The sequence below is a fragment of the Triticum aestivum genome, chromosome 7B (genome assembly GCF_018294505.1).
Source record: "Triticum aestivum cultivar Chinese Spring chromosome 7B, IWGSC CS RefSeq v2.1, whole genome shotgun sequence".
Lineage (NCBI taxonomy): Eukaryota > Viridiplantae > Streptophyta > Magnoliopsida > Poales > Poaceae > Triticum > Triticum aestivum.
The window spans coordinates 674,924,422-674,940,961 of record NC_057813.1 but is presented as its reverse complement, the minus strand read 5'-3'; the positions used below and the strand labels follow the sequence as shown (position 1 = coordinate 674,940,961).

Sequence of the window (16,540 nt, the reverse complement as noted above, 5' to 3'; positions counted from 1 at the left end):
CTTGAGAATGACAAAACCTGGAAATCACCCAGAATAAAATCTGTGACAAACTCACAGCCAGGCGACTGAATTGACAGCGTGCAAGTGTGTAGCCAAGTGACTAGTGAGTGACATGACAGGGTTTGATCTCCCTAAACATTGCACCGACGGTTCAGATACAGCTACTGCACAGGTTGCCTTCAGGCTTCAGCAAGTGAGAATGATGCACAGTAGAATTTGGGGAGCAGCTCAACCTTGCTGCTTCATGTACATATTCCGCAAAACCAAACGATACGTCCGAAGCACCTCAAAATTCAGACTCTTACATAGGCTAACAACTGTACAGCCGAATGCGACTTTCATAGTAATAACTTTGTAAGAATGCGAGGAAAACTTTTTCTGTCCTGTGCCATTTTGCAGCACTATCTTATCCTCTTCACAAGTAAATATGCTACGCTCCCCTGCCCTGTCAAAACTTGGAAATCACCCAACATATCTGCCACAGAACACGCAACAACACAGCTCTATGAACAAGCACCTTGGTCACCGTCTCATCTCCCGAACTGGGCGCTCTCCACGCGGGCCGCGAGCGCGCCCAGCAGCTTCTGGTCGGATTTCGGGTCGGTCTCCGCGACCACGGCGAGGAAGTCGCGGGCCTCCTCATACCGCTTGGCCCTGCAGTAGCTGTCCACCACCCGCTTGTAGGTCAGCTCCATGGGCCTCAGCTTGCGCTGGATCATGTACCCGACCACCTCCCTCGCCTCCGCGAACATCTCCCGGCTCGCGTACCCTCCGACCAGCGTGTGGTAGGTGATCACGCAGGGGGCCACGCCGTCGGCGATCATCTCCGACAGCACCCTCTGGGCCTCCTTGATCAGCCCCTCCTTGCAGAACCCGTTGATGACCGTGTTGTACGACACCACGTCGGGTTTCAGCTGCTGCTGCTGCTGCTGCTGGGACTGGGAGGTCCTGAGCCGCTTCAGGATCTTCTCCGCCTCCCAGGGCTCGTTGCTCTTGGCGTACATGTCCATCAGGCTGTTGTAGGTGATCAGGTCCGGGCTCAGACCGGACTGCTCGATCGACTCGAACATCTCCATTGCCTTGCTGTACATCCCATTCTTCGCATATATTGACAGCATGGAGTTGAGGATGACGAGGTCCGGTTTGTGACCCCGGGCCTTCACCTCCTGGAACGCCCTCTCGATCCCCTCCAGCCGCCGGCACTTGAAGTTGGCGATCACGAGGGTTCTCAGAATGACCCAGCTCGGGAAGATGGTACTCCCTCTGTAAACTAATATAAGAGCATTTAGATCACTACTTTAGTATTCTAAACGCTCTTATATTAGTTTACGGAGGGAGTACCTTGGTAGACTTCCTTCTCGATGGCCTCGATCCCCGCGGCATTGCCCCCCTTTGCGTGGCACTGGAGCAGCAACGAGTATGACATGTCGTTGGGCTTGAAACCCTCGCTCTTCATCTTGCTTACGATGGAACGCGCAGCGGTCCAATCCCCTTGGCGAGACAGCACGTTCAGCAACGCATTGTATGTGGTGAGGCAAGGGGCGAATCCGGCAGCGGTCATTTCATCATACATCTTGAACGCGTTGGCCCTCGAACCACACCGGCCATAAGCACATATCAGTGTGTTGTAGGTGTCTCGGCACAGCTCAACCCTGCAGGACTTCATCCCCTCAAGCACCCGAGTGACATAGCTCTCCATGCCTCGCTTCCCGCAGACCGCCAGCAGCGTGTTCCATGTCACCCGGTTCGGCGTGCATCCGCTCCTCGACATCTCCCCGAGCGTCTCTAGCATCGCCGCGAACCTTGATTTCTTCCCCAGCATGCCGAGGACAAGATTGTATGTGTTCGTGTATGGGACAAACCCATTCTTCTTCATCCGGTCGAACAGGGCCAGCGCCTCGTCCACCTTCCCAGCATTCCCATACGCCGTCATTATGGTGTTGTAGGTGAACGTGTTGGGCAGTAGCCCCTTGTCGATCATGGTGTCGAGGCATTTGGCGGCCTCCTGGTAGAACCCAGCCCTGGCATACGACCCAGCGAGCTCATTGTATGTGACGGCGTCAGGCTTGCAGCCAGCGTCCTCCATCTCCTTGATCACTCGCAGAGCCTCCGTGTAGTTCCCGGCCTTGCCAAACACCTGGAGGAGGGCATTGTAGGTGACGACGCACGGGGCGTGGCCGCGGGCCTTGAGGTCCTCGAAGAAGGCGACAGCCTCGTCGACGAGGCCGTCCCGGCCCGCGGCGGCGATGACGGTGCTGGCGGTGAACCCGTCGGGCTCCACCCCCGCGGCCCTCATCTCGTCGAGCAGCGCGACGACGCGCGGCCAGGAGCGGCCCATGCGGCCGTAGACGTCGAGCACGACGTTGTAGGTGACGCGGGTGGGCGCGACGCCCTCGCGCCGGAGCTCGTCGAAGAGCCGGAGCGCGCGGTCGTAGCGGCCCTCGCGGGAGAGCGCGTGGAGCACGGTGGTGTAGGCGCGGACGTCGAGCCGGGCGCCGGGGAGCAGCGGCATTTCGTCGAGCAGCGCGCAGACGGCGTCGTGGCGGCCCTCGCGGCCGAGGGCGCGCACGACCATCTCCAGCGGCGCGGCGCCCTCGGCGGCCCCCTCGGCGCGCGCCCAGCGGAGCAGCGCCAGCGCCCACTCCCAGTGGCCGGAGAGCTCGAGCGCCTTGAGCAGGGACGGCAGGTCGGCGGCCCGCAGGAGGTCGTCGCGGCGGGCGGCGAGGAAGGCCGGGAGGGCCGGGAGCGGCGTGGCGGAGAGCTCGAGCACCAGCGCCTGCGAGGCCGGGGAGAGGAAGGAGCTCGCCGGGGTCGGGGTGGGGTGGTGGTGCTGGTGGTGCGGTGTCTGCTGGTGGGTCCGGCGCGGGACGGGGGCCGGGGCTGGCGCGGCGGTGAGGTGGAGGAGGAAGGAGTCGAGCGGGAGCGAGGAGGGGGCCTGCGGCGGCGGGGAGGCCGGGAGGAGCGTCTGCTGGGACGGGGGCGCCCGCCTCTTGGGGCCCGGCGGGAGGGTGGGCTTGTTCGGGAACACCCCGCGGCCGGTGGCCTCCATCGCCGGCGAGCTCAGGAAGCAGACGTACGGATGGGGGCGTGGACCGTGGAGTGTGTCAGTCAGGGGAGATGGGGTTTTGGGGATACGGTGGCGGCAGCGGGTGGACGGGGATGGGCGGCAAAGGATGACGATGACACGAGCGCCATCTGGTCCGCCACTGCCAGCAGCGACGCGACGCCCTCCCGCCTGCCGTTTCGTTCGGAATATCTGTCTACCTGCGCCTGATCGTCACTTGATCTGAATCTGAACTACCACCGGCGCGCCAAAAGATCCACCTGCCGCTCCTGTGTGCTGGTTATTCTATCAGTACTGACAGAGCAAAGCGAAGCTAAAAACAAGCACATGAGCATGAGACGGTGTCAGAAAACAGCTGCAGCCATGAGAGAAGTTCAAGGCTGAACAAATGCAGTGTCACACATGGAACTGAATTCCTATGATTTACAGTGCACCCTATGCCATTAGTCGACTAAACCACTTGGTTATACTACTAGTGACATGGCAGGTTCCCTTCTCCCTCTAAACACCTAAATAACCCATGTCCAGCAGGCATACGTCCCTACAAGAGATTCAGACCAGTCCTCACTGAAATTCCATGGCAGCACTGTCGCCCTGTCAGTTCATCATCCTCCCATACTGCAGATTTCTTGCCACCATCCACCTTCAGAGTCAGGATCAACGGTAACAAGCTCCTCCACCCACGTGAAGCTAGTTTGCAGAAGTGTACCCATGAACAGGATCCAGTACAAGCCACTTCGCCTTCTTCAGCCTCCCAGCAGGCCTCCTCTCTGGGACATAGTCTGGATCTTGCTTGTCCATCGTTATCGGCGTCGTTTGCTCTACCAGGTTGACCTCTGCCTTGACCGTGGCGTCGCCGAGTCTGCGGCGTGTACCCATGGCGGGCGAATCTGCTGCCCTCGGAGTTGTCCTCGGAGAGTTGGATTGCTTTCTTCTGCGGCTCTTGAAGCCGTTTTGTAGCTGCAAGCTGAAATGGACAATCATATTAGCTTGCTTCCCTAGCAACCTATTAACATCACATAACAAACGGGAGCTAATGGTAGAAATTGCAGTTCAAAAAGTGATCGATGAGGTGGCTCCTTATGAATGAGACATTGCTGAATTGCTGATACAGTAAAAAAATGGTGATGATATCTGGCTATATAAGCACCGTATCAGCTGACAACTTTACATGATAGCAACTGCAAGCATAAATTATGATCCAACAAATAATAGAACGGTCTAGATGAAAATACCAAGTTTTAATGACAAAGAACAGTCACCGCAATAACGAAATAGGTGAGGTGCAATATGGCATACCTAGGTGTGGCCTCAATATCCCCCATGAACATTAATTTTGAAACAGAACCTGAGTCATCTTTTGCAGCATCTGCGCGACAGCAACCAACAGCAGCATCAGATGTTAGGCGTCATGCTCACTGCTAACCAGCAAACATAGCAAATCAAAGATCACAAACCCTTATGCTTTTGGTGTGACAAGTCCATCATCTTCTGCTCAAAGGGAATAAGACCATCCAAAGGTTCCAACTTCAAAGGAAAGCCGTTCTTCAGATCCTATGATAAAGGTGGACATTATCTTTCATGTCAGTACACATTACTACATTTGTTATTTGACCCCTACAAAAGACACCCAAAAGTCATTTATTTAGAGGGGTTTTAGTACCTTATTTGGCACTGCCGGAGGTTTGCCAGGGACATCCAATTTTTCATTACCTCTTTCAACTTTCGAGACAATGTTAGAATGTGCTAAGTTGTTTGCCCCAAGAAGGGGAACATCTGATAACAGTTTATTGCCTTCTCCTGAAAAGACTTCAAACACATATTATCAGAATTGAGATTTTCGTACTCCCTCCGTCCGGAAATACTTGTCGGAGAAGTGGATGTATCTAGTCGTATTTTAGTTTTAGATGCATCTATTTTTACCCATTTTCGCGACAAGTATTTCCGGACGGAGGGAGTAATAAACTGTAACTGATGAAGAAATATGTACACAGATAACTGTAGATGATTAGTAACGCAAAAGCTTAACGGCACTTCTCAAGGAATTGCAGAAGCTCTTTTGTAATCTATACCTGGACAATTTCTAACAACATCAACTTTCTTAAATTTTGTGATGTGTATCGGATTTCCATCAGCCTTTGTCCTGACTCTTCGAAGGTCCTCAGGGATATCCCGCACAACAGAGTACCTTCGTTTGAAAGCCTGCAGTCCAGTGTTCCCTTAGACAAACAGGGGTGGCATAAAACTGAATGGGCTTGAGAGTTGAGATACCATACACATGACAAATTAATTTCCCTACAAGCAAAGAGCACTCACAGGCTGAATATTGTCAGCTTTATTATCATTGAAGAGGCTACGACTGGCAGGAGTTAATATTGGAACTGTGTCGGCAGCAGCACTATTATCAAAACCATGGCCATGGATTTGAAAGCTTGATGTTGAAGGCAAGGACACATTTGGACTAAATGAAGAATATCCAAGGGTTGGTTGGTTGTCAGCCTTCCAACTGATCAGAAGAGCAATCTCACCATCAGCAATTCCACCTGAATCTGGATCCACAACCCGCTCTTGAATTATCTTTATTAGTGTACTGCACTCAGACCTAACATTCAAATTAAGGATTCGAAATAGTCTATCAGTAGTGTAGTTTAAATCTTCAGCAATGAACAGACGTTAGTTTGTCCAGAATAGAGGTATATGTTGTACGATAAAGGAGTTTCCAGTCACAACTTTTGGTTGCTATTATCACAGGATGCAGGCTGGACTAACTGTTTAACATAGCATAACCGATTCTTGAGGGTACACAATTCAGCAACTTTCAAAATAGTTAGAAAAACATTTTTTTCGAGAAAACACAAAAGCTTTCTTTGTTGATGCATTGATGAGAGAAAAGCTATTTACAAGCCTATGGATAGGCCAAGTACACAACATAATTGTGAAACTAAGGAAAAAATTAACACCAATTCGATTGTGCATCACAATCCGACGTGTGTCCTGATATTCATCACCATTTCCCAAAATGAAATATACAATACGTGTATGTAAATAATGATTCATGCGCTAATTGCTTGCCCTGAAGCATTATTAATGGTGTAACGAACTACACATTGTGCATGTGTAATCAATATACATAAAATTTTGAGAGCTGGGCACAGATAGTCTTAGATCTATTGTTTACACGAATGCCAAGACAAGAGAAAAGAGGTACTCTGGAAACACTGGGACTGTTTGGATCAAGGAATCACCTCATTCATCGTTGGGTGATCCCTCAAAATTGGTGGGTTGACCTAATCCCTCACTCATGCTTATGAAGGACGAGCTAGTGATGCACCAACCAATTCCATTCTTCAAACAAGGGCGCTAGGGTTGCATGGTCAATTCACAACGGTCAAACCAAACAATCCTTTTGCATAGGCCCAATTTTTCATATTGTAGTACACAAAATGCAGAGTGCATTAACTTTAGAAAATTACTGCACTTCATTTTGTTTCGTCAGTGTGAAACAGAGTCCAAATAAAGCCCCATGTTTAAATATATATTCAGAAATAAGAATAGACCTATGCTGGCACCACAAAGCAAAATGCAAATTAAACAGTACTTTCCAGGTGGACATCAATGGAAATAAACAAGAGATATATAATACCTTGAGTAGGTTTCCTGCATAAGCAACTGCATTATGGCATCTTTCGGCTCAATTTCTGAGACAATTGCTAGGGATCCCTGCGTATAGTCTTTCAGGTCAGTCTCCTCACTCTAGAAAAAGCAACAACAAAAAATGACACAATGGAAAGTCCTTAGATAACTGAGGAATCACTCCTACAAGTGAGAAATGGTTGTTCAGAAAATAATGGGACTGTAATTGGTAAGATAAAAATTACAAGGGTTGTGGGATACCTGGTTTAACTGATTGTTTTTCGATGGGACACGCATAGAATCATCAAAATCTGTGAAATACAAGAAATCACCAGGTAGGCACATCAAATAATGTATTCACATGAGTTGCTGAATATAATGCCAACTAAGTTAGAGAACACTTTATTTACAGGAAAAATAACTAGCACAGAGTACTTAGGAATTTGCCTGAAAATCTTATGGAATAAACACAAAACATGCAAGTGCGAAAATATGTTGTTCAGAGCTGAGAAAGTAATAAGCACCAAAGGGGGGAAATAAGGTGTATCTTCAGAAAATAGAAAATAATGGAGAAAAACTCTGAATGCTAACTCATTTAGGTAATTCTCTTTTAAATCACATTTTTTAAATTCTGTCAGAATGCTAGAAGATTATGCAATAATATGTGGAAACTAAGAGGCTTCAAAACTATGTGATAGATTATGACATTTGATGACTTCGCTTCAACATTCTGCAGTAGTATTTCGGATGAGTATGGCCTTTCCAGACCAACTTATTATTATTGGTAAACAATGAAAGGCCTCCAAATATGCAGGCATCCAAATAAACGCTTAGCACAGGGAAATATGGGTTTTGCATAAACTGGTCTTCTAAACTAGTTAATTAGTGACTTAGTGCCGGTGCACTAAAGTTCACGTCCCAATGCCAGTTTTTATATTAGTGAACACTGATTGACTTTTATTAGGGAGCATTGCGAACAGAGTTGAAACGCAACTAGCATGGCCGAAAGGCAAAAGGACTGAATGATCGAACATTTTCTTCTACGCAGATATGAAACATGGAAGCGCGAAGCATCAGATCCCGTTCTGTAATCCCTAGTGTGGACCGCTCCACGAACTTATCGTGTAACACATTAATGACTGGAAATGAGAACTCGTTTGGTTTCACTCGTGTTTGGTTGTGATTTCTGCGAGATTATGACGGAAACTGGTCCAAACACTGAGCTATGCAGAAATTTTGGACAGATATTGATGTGGCACGGCATCCATGGCCCTGAGGGCGCCAACATGGAATTCGTAATTTGAGGAGTGGGGTTTGCCATAGAAGACACTTGAACAGGGTTGGAAAATGCACTAGCATGGCCGAAACAACTGAGGAATCAAATATTTTCCTCTATTAAGTATCGAAGCACGAACCATCTATTCCTAAAAAAACACGAACCATCAGATTTCCCATCCTGCAATGCCAACTAAGCTGGAGAACACTTTATTTACAGGAAAAAAAACTAGCACAGACCAAACACAATAGTACTTAGGAATTTGCATGAAATTCTTATAGAATAAACACAAAACATGCAAGTGCAAAATATATTGTTCAGAGCTGAGAAATTACTAGGCACCAAAGGGGAAGGTGAGGTGTGTCTTGTGAAAATAGTAAAGGATGGAGAAAAAAAGTGGGTGCTAACTCATTTGGGTAAATCTCTTTTCATCCACATTTTCTAAATTTTGTCAAAATTGAGAACAGAATGCTAGATGATTATGCAACAAATATGGTTAACTAAGAGGCTTCAAAACTATGCGATTGATGATAACATTTGATGGCTTCAATATTATGCAAACGTATTTTGGATTAGAGCTATGAACGCTGACATGACCTTTCAGGACCTATTATTGGCAAACACTGAAAGGCCTTCAAAAAATACATGCGTGCAAATTAAAGGTTAGCACAGAAATCTACGGGTTATACATAGACTGGTCTTCTAAACCAGTTAATCAGTGACTTAGTGCCGGTGCACTTAAGCTCACGACCCGATGCCACTTTTTATAATAGTGAACTGTGCTTGACTTTTATCAGGGAGCATCGCAAACAGAGTTGAAAATGCACTAGCATGGCCGAAAGGCGAAACAACCGAGTAATGGAACATTTGCTTCACCGCGTATATGAAACATGGAAGCACGAAGCATCATTCCCCATTCTATAATGCCTACTGTGGAAATGTGACTGGAAATGTGAAATCATTTGGTTTCACTCGCATTTCGTCGCGATTTCTGTGAGATCACGACAGAAACTAGACCAAACATCGAGCTAGCTACAAAATTTGGACGGAAATTGATGCGGCACGGCGTCCACGGCCCCGAGGGCGCCAACTCGGAATTCGTAATTTGAGGAGGGGGGTTCGCCATACAGGACAGTCGAACAGGATTAAAAATGCACTAGCATGGCGGAAACAACCGAGGATTCAAACATTTGCCTCTGTATGAAGTATGGAAGCGCGAAGCATCAGATTCCCCGTCCTATAATTCCTACCGTGGAACGCTCGGCGAACTCATCGTTCGACAGATTGACGACTGGAAATGCGAAACCAACCATTTCGCTCGCCGCAATGCCTGCGAGATCACGGCGAAAAACCGGGCAAAGCATCGGTGCACGCGGAAAATTCGGCGGAAAAATTAATGCGGCACGGGAACCGCGGCGCGGAAGGCGGCAATTCAGAATTCGTAATTCGGGGAGGAGGGGGCTGGGCTCGCGTACCAGCACCGGCGCCGCCGTGGAGGCCCTCGCCGCGCGCGCGGGGATGCCGGAGCGAGGTCGGGGAGGAGGAGGCGGACCAGCCCGACGCGGCGGGGCCGGAGCCGCGCGGGGAGGAGGACGGGGAGGGGCCGAGCACGGAGGCGAGGAGCCGGCCGGCGCCGGAGACGAGGCCCGCGAGCCACCCGCTGGGAGGCGGGGGAGGCGGGGTCGGGGGCGGAGGGGTGGCGCCCCCGGACGGCGACGGGCGCGGGTCGCCGCCCGCGGCGGATGACTCCATCAGCGGGCGAGGGAGGAGAGGGAAAGGAGCGGGGAAGGGGGGAGTGGAGGGAAGGTGGAAAATAGAATTGGAACCCGAGAGTAAACCGGGCCGGCGGTTTCGGGTCGCACCACGTTCGTGCGTGCCGTTCGCTTCGTTTGGTATGTGGCGCATTTGGGGGCGGTGCGGTTTCGAAAACGCTCCGGATTTTGGGGGGCTCCCCCGCCCCGCCGCCGTATGCTCAACGTTTCTCTTTGGGGGCCCACTTGCCAGTGGATGTGTTTCGTGTGAGAGCGGCGCCGTGGGCTATGGCCGTCGGCGATGACGCCACTGTTCCGCTGGGCATGCAGCTCTATCCGACGAGGTCTGCGCCTAGCAACGCAACGGCAATGTGATTGGAAAAGCAACGCAACGTGCACTTGTACGAGGCAAACACGGTGGTGGGAGTGGGATGCATGCAGCTGCAGTAATTTTCGTTACACGTTTGGATACGGCAATGGCAATCGAAAAGGTCAAGCTTTTTTTTTTTTTGAGGACGTCGTTTTCGTGGGGCTAATGCCGCGGCTCATGAGCTAGCTAGATTTAGAGCATCTCCAGCAGACCCTTTATATCGGGACCCTTATATCGCTTTTACAGTGCACGAAAAATCGGTTTTACGGGCTGGCGCGGCCAGTGGCCGAACAGACCTCGTATAATCAACCCGTAAAAAAGAATATTCTCTGAATATACCTCTTCCTCTTCCTCTTCCTCACGCCAATTTGAAATCGACCGCCGACCGACGTGCGAACGAGGAAGACACGGCCAAAGCGGAGGCCGGCGGACAGACAGACGAGGGAGCCGCGGGCGGAGGCCAGGGCGGCGGCCGGGCGCACGGCCAGACTCCTCAGTTCGGTTCGCCGTAGCTAGCTAGCTTGCTCGCATCCATTCAGCTAGCTAGCGCGGCCGAGGCGGACGGGCCACGGGCGCGGCGACGGTGCGGTCGCTGCAGGCGGCGAGCTTCAAGGCGTTGGCGGGAGCTGAGATTCCTCAACTGCCAACGTTGACCGGTATTCCTCCAAAAAGGGTTTTCCCCCGCTTTGTATTACAAAGCAACCAACCGATACAGCCAACGATAGGTGCTGGAGCGGAAGCAGGACAATCACACCCAAAAGAAACGAAAGAGAAACAACAACAGAAAAAATGCCGAGAACGGCGGATCGACGGAAACGAAGAAGCTTCACGAACAGTGCGCCCACCGAAGATCTCCCACCAAGCTCCAATGCTCCGAAGCACTGATACCAATCAACACCTCCAAGAAGGACCGCGACGATGACGACGCTGCTGCCAAGGGTTTCCCCTGGTACGCGACGAGGCGAGAGGAAGGGTTGCCTCCGACGCCCTCCAGGAAGGTCCGGCGGCACCCACCCACTACAAAAAAAAGACACATCCGAGACATTTTGGGTCGAACGAAATTTTGTTCTGTCATACTTATGACACTTCTATGACGATAATTGTGACAAAACCCGGTATCATCATAGATGTGGTGGGATCCTACTTCTATGATAAAAAATCATGACAGAAAATGGGCTTTTCGTCCTGGGCGGGCCGGAGACGCAGCTGCATGACATTCTTTGGGCCGTCCATGACGGAAAAAACCGTGGTAGAAGCGAGGGCGAGGAAAATTTCGGCGAGTTCCCGGTTATGGTGGGTGGTCGGGGGCCGAGCGATGCGCATTTCTCTCGTACACGTACGCGCGCGTGTGCGAGGCGTTGGCTCTAACTGAACCCGAGCGAGGCGTTGTGCTCTAACTGAATCTGAGCGATTGCACTGCAGGCTATGCGTTACTGAACCCGAGCGATCGAGCGATTGCTTCGCTACTGCTGCTAACTGAAGCCGGTCGATGTTGCCTCGGGATAAACAGTGAGCGTTGCAAGGGGGTTTGGATGAACAGTGAGCGGTGGGAGTGGATGAACAGGACCCGTGGCATTACCTCTGGATGAACAGGACCCCGATCGATCGAGACGGTTGGGGCTGGATGAACAGGACCCCGTGGAGGGTTGGATGAACAGGACGACCCCGTGGAGGGTTGGATGAACAATAGACGGTGGAGGGGTGGATGAACAGTAGCCTTTGGAGGGGTGGTTGAACAGGAGCCCGTGGAGAGGGTGGTTGAACAGTAGCCGGTGGAGTAGCGCGAGGTGAAGACTGGATGAACATGAGCTCGTGGAGGCTGTAGGAGGTCGACGGTGGATGAACAGTAGCCCGTGGAGGCTGGAGGAGGTCGACAGTGGAGATGAACAGTATCCCGTGGAGTCCCGTTTTGCGGTACGCCACACCCCTCCCGATGAACAGGACCCCCGTTTCGACCGTAGGAGGTCCGTTTCCTCCGTTTTGCGGTACGCCAGACCCCTCCCGATGAACAGGATCCCGTTTCGAACGTGGTCGGTCAAACACAAGGCCGTTTCCTCCGTTCTGCGGTACGTCAGGCCTCGTTTCCATCGCCTGTTCCGTCCAAGCCGGTTGGCTCCCACGCGTTCCGTTGCCTCCCGATGAACACGACGCAATCCGTTGCCTCCCCATGAACACGATGACGATGTTGTTTCTCCGTTCCGACCCAGCCATGTACACGAGCCTTGGTCGTACGTATATATGCGTGAGTAGGCGTTCGAGACCCCGCCCATATGTATGTACGTGGCCGTATTTTCTTTCTTGCGGATTGGCCGCTGTACGTACGTGTACATGCTACATGCGCGCCTCTACTACGACACGTGCGCGCCTCTACATCGACCAGTATATATGTATGTACACGTTCGCGACCAGAATAACAACGCTACGTACGCTTCGACCAGGTGGGTCCCGACTGTCAAGCACTTCCTTGCATGCAAAGATGTAGCTGGTGGGTCCCAGCAGTCAGGGGGGCGAATCGTTTTTTTTGCCCGGACACACTTCATTGCGTAAGAAGATGTAGCTGGTGGGTCCCAGCAGTCAGGGGGAAATGTTTTTCTCGTGAAATACGGTGGCCCGTCCGGTGGGTCCCTGCTGTCAGGTGGAGGAATAATTATTTTGCGCGTAATACGGAGGCACTTCCTTGCTGTGGCCGTGGACCCAGCTGTCAGCCTCTCCACGTACAGTTCACTTCAGATGCATGTCGGTCGTTGACCATGTTGACCAGGCCGCGCCGAGAGCACCAGGGCGGTGGACGATGTCGAGACCTAGGAAGGGAACGAGACGGAGGCAGGGAAGACCCGGCAGTTGTTTCCCACGCGAAGGGGAGTACAACTGTACGAGGGTTTACTGGTTCGTCTACCATCGCCGGAGAATAACAATAGGTGTGGGTGAGTAGATGGATGGCTAGGCCAGCGATGGGAGTACGGTGGGGCGGTGAGGCCTGCGCGGCAGCACAGCCGGCCACGGGGAGGAGGGAGCAGGCAGTCCCGCCGACGCTTGTTTGAGCGGTTGGAGCAGGAAGAGCAGAGATTGAAGAAGCACGACGGCCGTTGGATGGAAATCCAACAATCACTCCTTGTGCGTCAACCTTTTTTTAGGAAAGCCTCAAATCTGTGGAAAACAGCATACAACCCATCTGTCATTATTTCTAATAATTTACAACACATTTACTAATTCTTAAGTTTTTTTGGAGCCCATATTCTTTTTGTTAGCATTATAGCCCATATTGTGGCCATAGTTAAAAAATTATACGAAATTTTGCATATTTCGGTGCGGTCCGAACTGTTTTTAATCCCGAAATTTCGAGTAACATTCAAACTGATTTTAAAAATAAATGTATATCAATATAAAATCCAACAAATTGTCCACGCATAAAAATCAATGCAATTTAAAATCTCGAAATGAAAAAAAGAAATTTGAAACTAATTGTCGGTTTGATGTGTTTTAAAAATGTACAACCCATTTATCATTACTGATAGGCCATTTTCTCGGCCAGCCGAATGAAGCTCTCCTCATCTTGAAAGATTTGCAGCCCAACAGGCCTGACAAAGCGACTTACTTGGCAGATCAGAAAAAAACTGGGTTGTGGCTGTGGACCCAGCTGCGGCCGTGGACCCAGCTGTCAGCCTCTCCACGTACAGTACTCTTCCGATGGAAGTCGGTCATTGACCACATTGACCACACCGCGCCGAGAGCACCAAGGCGGTGGACGACGGCGAGGCCTAGGAAGGGGAAGACGCGGAGCGGGGAAGACGCGGCAGAGGATGCCCACGCGGAGAGGAGTATGAGGGTTCACTGGTTCGGCTGCGGCGTGAGGCTGCCGTGGCCGCAGAATAACAGGGGGTGTGGGTGAGTAGAGGGATGCCCTGGGCCAGCGGTGGGAGTAGTAGGGGGTGGTGAGGCCTCCGCGGCATCACAGCCGGCCACGAGAGGCAGGAGCACGCGGCACGACCGACGCTGCTTTGGGCGGCTGGAGCAAGAAGATCAGAGGTTGAAGAAGCACTATGGCTGTTGGATGGACATCGTATGGTCACTGGAGCTAGAATCGTTTATATTGACTAAGTTGACAAAGCCCTCCATCCCCGTCAACTTAGTAGGCCCACAAGTCAGCCACCCACTATGGTGGGTCCCATCTAGTAGGGGGGTATTCATTTTTTGTGCATAATAAGGAGGCACTTCCTTGCGTGCGAAGATATAGCTGGTGGGTCCGACCTGTCAGCGGGGGGGGGGGACGTTTTTTTCGCAAAATACAGAATCCCTTCCCACGTACAGTCCACGTACAGTGTGTAATAAGGAGGAACTTTTCTTGCCTGCCACCATGGACCTCGTGGGTCCCAGCCGTCAGGCTCTCCACGTACAGTCCTCTTCCGATGACTCTCGTATGTTGACCACGCTGCATCGAGCGCACCGAGGCGGTGGACGACGGCGAGGCCCCAGACTGGAACGACCCGGAGATGGGGAAGACGCGGCAGTGGAGTCGCAGACGGAGAGGAGTGGGAAACTTGACTGGTTCGGGTGCGGGGTGGGCCTACACTCAGCAGAAAATAACAGGAGGTGCGGAGTGGAGGGATGGCCTGGCCGTCGGCGGGGTAGCGTTTCGTTGAGGAGCGCAAAACAACGCCGCTGGATGCTGAAGGTTGGAGCAGGCAGTCCCGGCAGCGCTGGGGGAATAAGACGAGAGACTGAAGAAGAATGCCAGCCGTTGGATGTAAATCCAACGCCTTCTTAGGCTACGACCTACTGGCCCACATGTCAGCTAGTCCATTTATTTTTTTAGTCCATGTGGTGGGCTGGGTGAAACAATGATGTAGCATCTATGCAGCCCATTTATATATGGTAGAATTTAAATCCCATTTGCATTTTTCTCGAAATCCGCAAACTTGCTGGACTGGGTGAAAATATCATGTTGGGCTAGACGGAGAAATGTTATAAACACATAAACACATGATTGTACGTCTATTACTGCTTTGGTCAGTAAAATCTTTGCAAGCTTATGTACGCAATCACTAGGAGTTAACTTGCCAAGTTATATATAAACAATTATTATTATTATTTTGTAAGAACTTTCAACTTACGAAATAAAATATTATTTAAATTTGATGAGTTAATAGTACGTGGGGTATTATTATTTTTTAGGCTAGACGTGGGACAGTTGAGTTGGTTGTAGGGAAAAGTACTGGGAGAAAACTCGGTTTACATCGAAAAAGAAAGTGGGAGAAAATTCAGGGACCTGCTGGGTCCACCTGAGGAGGGGAATATGTTGGGAGGAAGGAGATTCAAAGCACGGCAGCCGAGTAAACTAGTTCTTTTTAGTGGACAAGTGAACTAGTTACATACATAAGCAAATAGTCACTAAAAAAACCAGTCAGGTTAATGGGTTCTTAAAGAAATATTTCGGACAAAACAGATAATTACGAAACATAGGCTAATGCATGAAACACTCAGATGATAAAGGTGCTTATAAACAGATAAAGTACAACATCTAGACCTCCTTGCACGCTTGATCATGATGCTGCGGCTGTCCGTGTACTCGTCGGTTACGGGAAGCAGACACGCCCTCATGTCCAAGATCTGCATGTACATGTCGTAGCATGCGCATGCGTCCTTGGCCGCGTAGGTTATGTAGGCTAGATTCAGAGGTACCTCCCACGTGTTCAAGTCCTTAGTATTGTTGTCTTCTTTCATGTTGGCGTATCAGGGGTCGATGATGGTCTCGACGAGGTCAACCACTGAGTACTTTTCCTCCCCGTTGCCGATGATCTTGTATTGCTTCTGGATGTCGACAAGCTTGTTGCACCAGATGGCCGAATCGTCGCGTTCTTCCTTCTCTCCACCGTAGCGAAGGTGCAGTCGGCGCTGCCGATGAAACGGGCGAATGCTCCAGAACCTCTGATGGCCCTACAAAAGTGGTAGATGAGAACCTCGTCCCGCACACATACCTGGGCGACGGCGATCCGCTGGTCCCTGTCAGGAGACAAATGGATGGGCACAAGGTCTAGTCCTCCAACCTTGTGCTTTCTCGTCCTGTAGGTACTGCTTGAACTCGGCGAGGCAGAGCTTCACCGAGTCCGGATTGTTGGTGTACATCACATTCAACTTGGTGCAGCCATAGGACTGAACGACGAACTCAAAGGGGAACTCCTTGCTGAAGCCCATATCCAGCAGGCTCACCCCTCGGATCTCCATTGGAGTTTCTTCAAGTGAACGAGTGTGTAGGCTGCGGCAGTAGTTTGTTTTTCAGCTCTTGGGGAACTGGATTCAATAGTAAACTGAGTGTGTACAAGCGACAATAGTTACTACCCCTCCCTCATCCGCTGCACGCCCGGTAGAAGATGCACCCTCGGTGCATTCAAACGCCTCCATTAAGAAACCTACTCCGGCCACACGTCGGTTCACGAGCGGGTCTGTAT

General features: G+C 50.9%; 2 protein-coding genes across 4 annotated transcripts; both read right to left on the bottom strand.

Annotated features, from left to right (window-relative positions):
* Positions 1 to 333: 333 nt before the first annotated feature.
* Positions 334 to 3,265, bottom strand: LOC123156915 (pentatricopeptide repeat-containing protein 10, chloroplastic). Its single transcript, XM_044575106.1, has 2 exons — positions 1,342 to 3,265; positions 334 to 1,270 (listed from the first exon to the last, which is right to left on the bottom strand). The coding sequence occupies exons 1-2, from the start codon at positions 3,047 to 3,049 to the stop codon at positions 531 to 533; spliced, it is 2,448 nt and encodes an 815-aa protein (XP_044431041.1). The 5' UTR covers positions 3,050 to 3,265; the 3' UTR covers positions 334 to 530.
* A 136-nt stretch (positions 3,266 to 3,401) lies between these two features.
* On the bottom strand, positions 3,402 to 9,783 carry LOC123156916 (uncharacterized). Of its 3 annotated transcripts, none has more exons than XM_044575109.1 (9): positions 9,449 to 9,783; positions 6,959 to 7,008; positions 6,708 to 6,817; positions 5,381 to 5,666; positions 5,137 to 5,266; positions 4,728 to 4,864; positions 4,522 to 4,618; positions 4,364 to 4,433; positions 3,402 to 4,031 (listed from the first exon to the last, which is right to left on the bottom strand). In XM_044575109.1, exons 1-9 carry the CDS (start codon positions 9,723 to 9,725, stop codon positions 3,755 to 3,757), a joined length of 1,434 nt encoding a protein of 477 aa, XP_044431044.1. In that variant the 5' UTR covers positions 9,726 to 9,783; the 3' UTR covers positions 3,402 to 3,754. The 3 variants fall into 3 exon arrangements, with proteins under 3 accessions (XP_044431044.1, XP_044431042.1, XP_044431045.1); XM_044575107.1 differs by having other exon boundaries at positions 4,728 to 4,873; positions 9,449 to 9,782; XM_044575110.1 differs by having other exon boundaries at positions 4,728 to 4,873; positions 6,708 to 6,784; positions 9,449 to 9,781.
* Positions 9,784 to 16,540: the final 6,757 nt, after the last annotated feature.

Bases quoted from the DNA above. Each gene is read 5' to 3' on its own strand.
- LOC123156915 (XM_044575106.1), bottom strand. From the start codon at position 3,049: ATGGAGGCCACCGGCCGCGGGGTGTTCCCGAACAAGCCCACCCTCCCG. The intron at 1,271-1,341 runs GTACTCCCTCCG...CTCTTATATTAG, and splicing joins CGAGAAGGAAGTCTACCAAG to TTTACAGAGGGAGTACCATC.
- LOC123156916 (XM_044575107.1), bottom strand. From the start codon at position 9,725: ATGGAGTCATCCGCCGCGGGCGGCGACCCGCGCCCGTCGCCGTCCGGG. The intron at 4,619-4,727 runs GTACTAAAACCC...CCTTTATCATAG, and splicing joins CTCCGGCAGTGCCAAATAAG to GATCTGAAGAACGGCTTTCC. The intron at 4,032-4,363 runs GTATGCCATATT...TGTCCATTTCAG, and splicing joins GATATTGAGGCCACACCTAG to CTTGCAGCTACAAAACGGCT.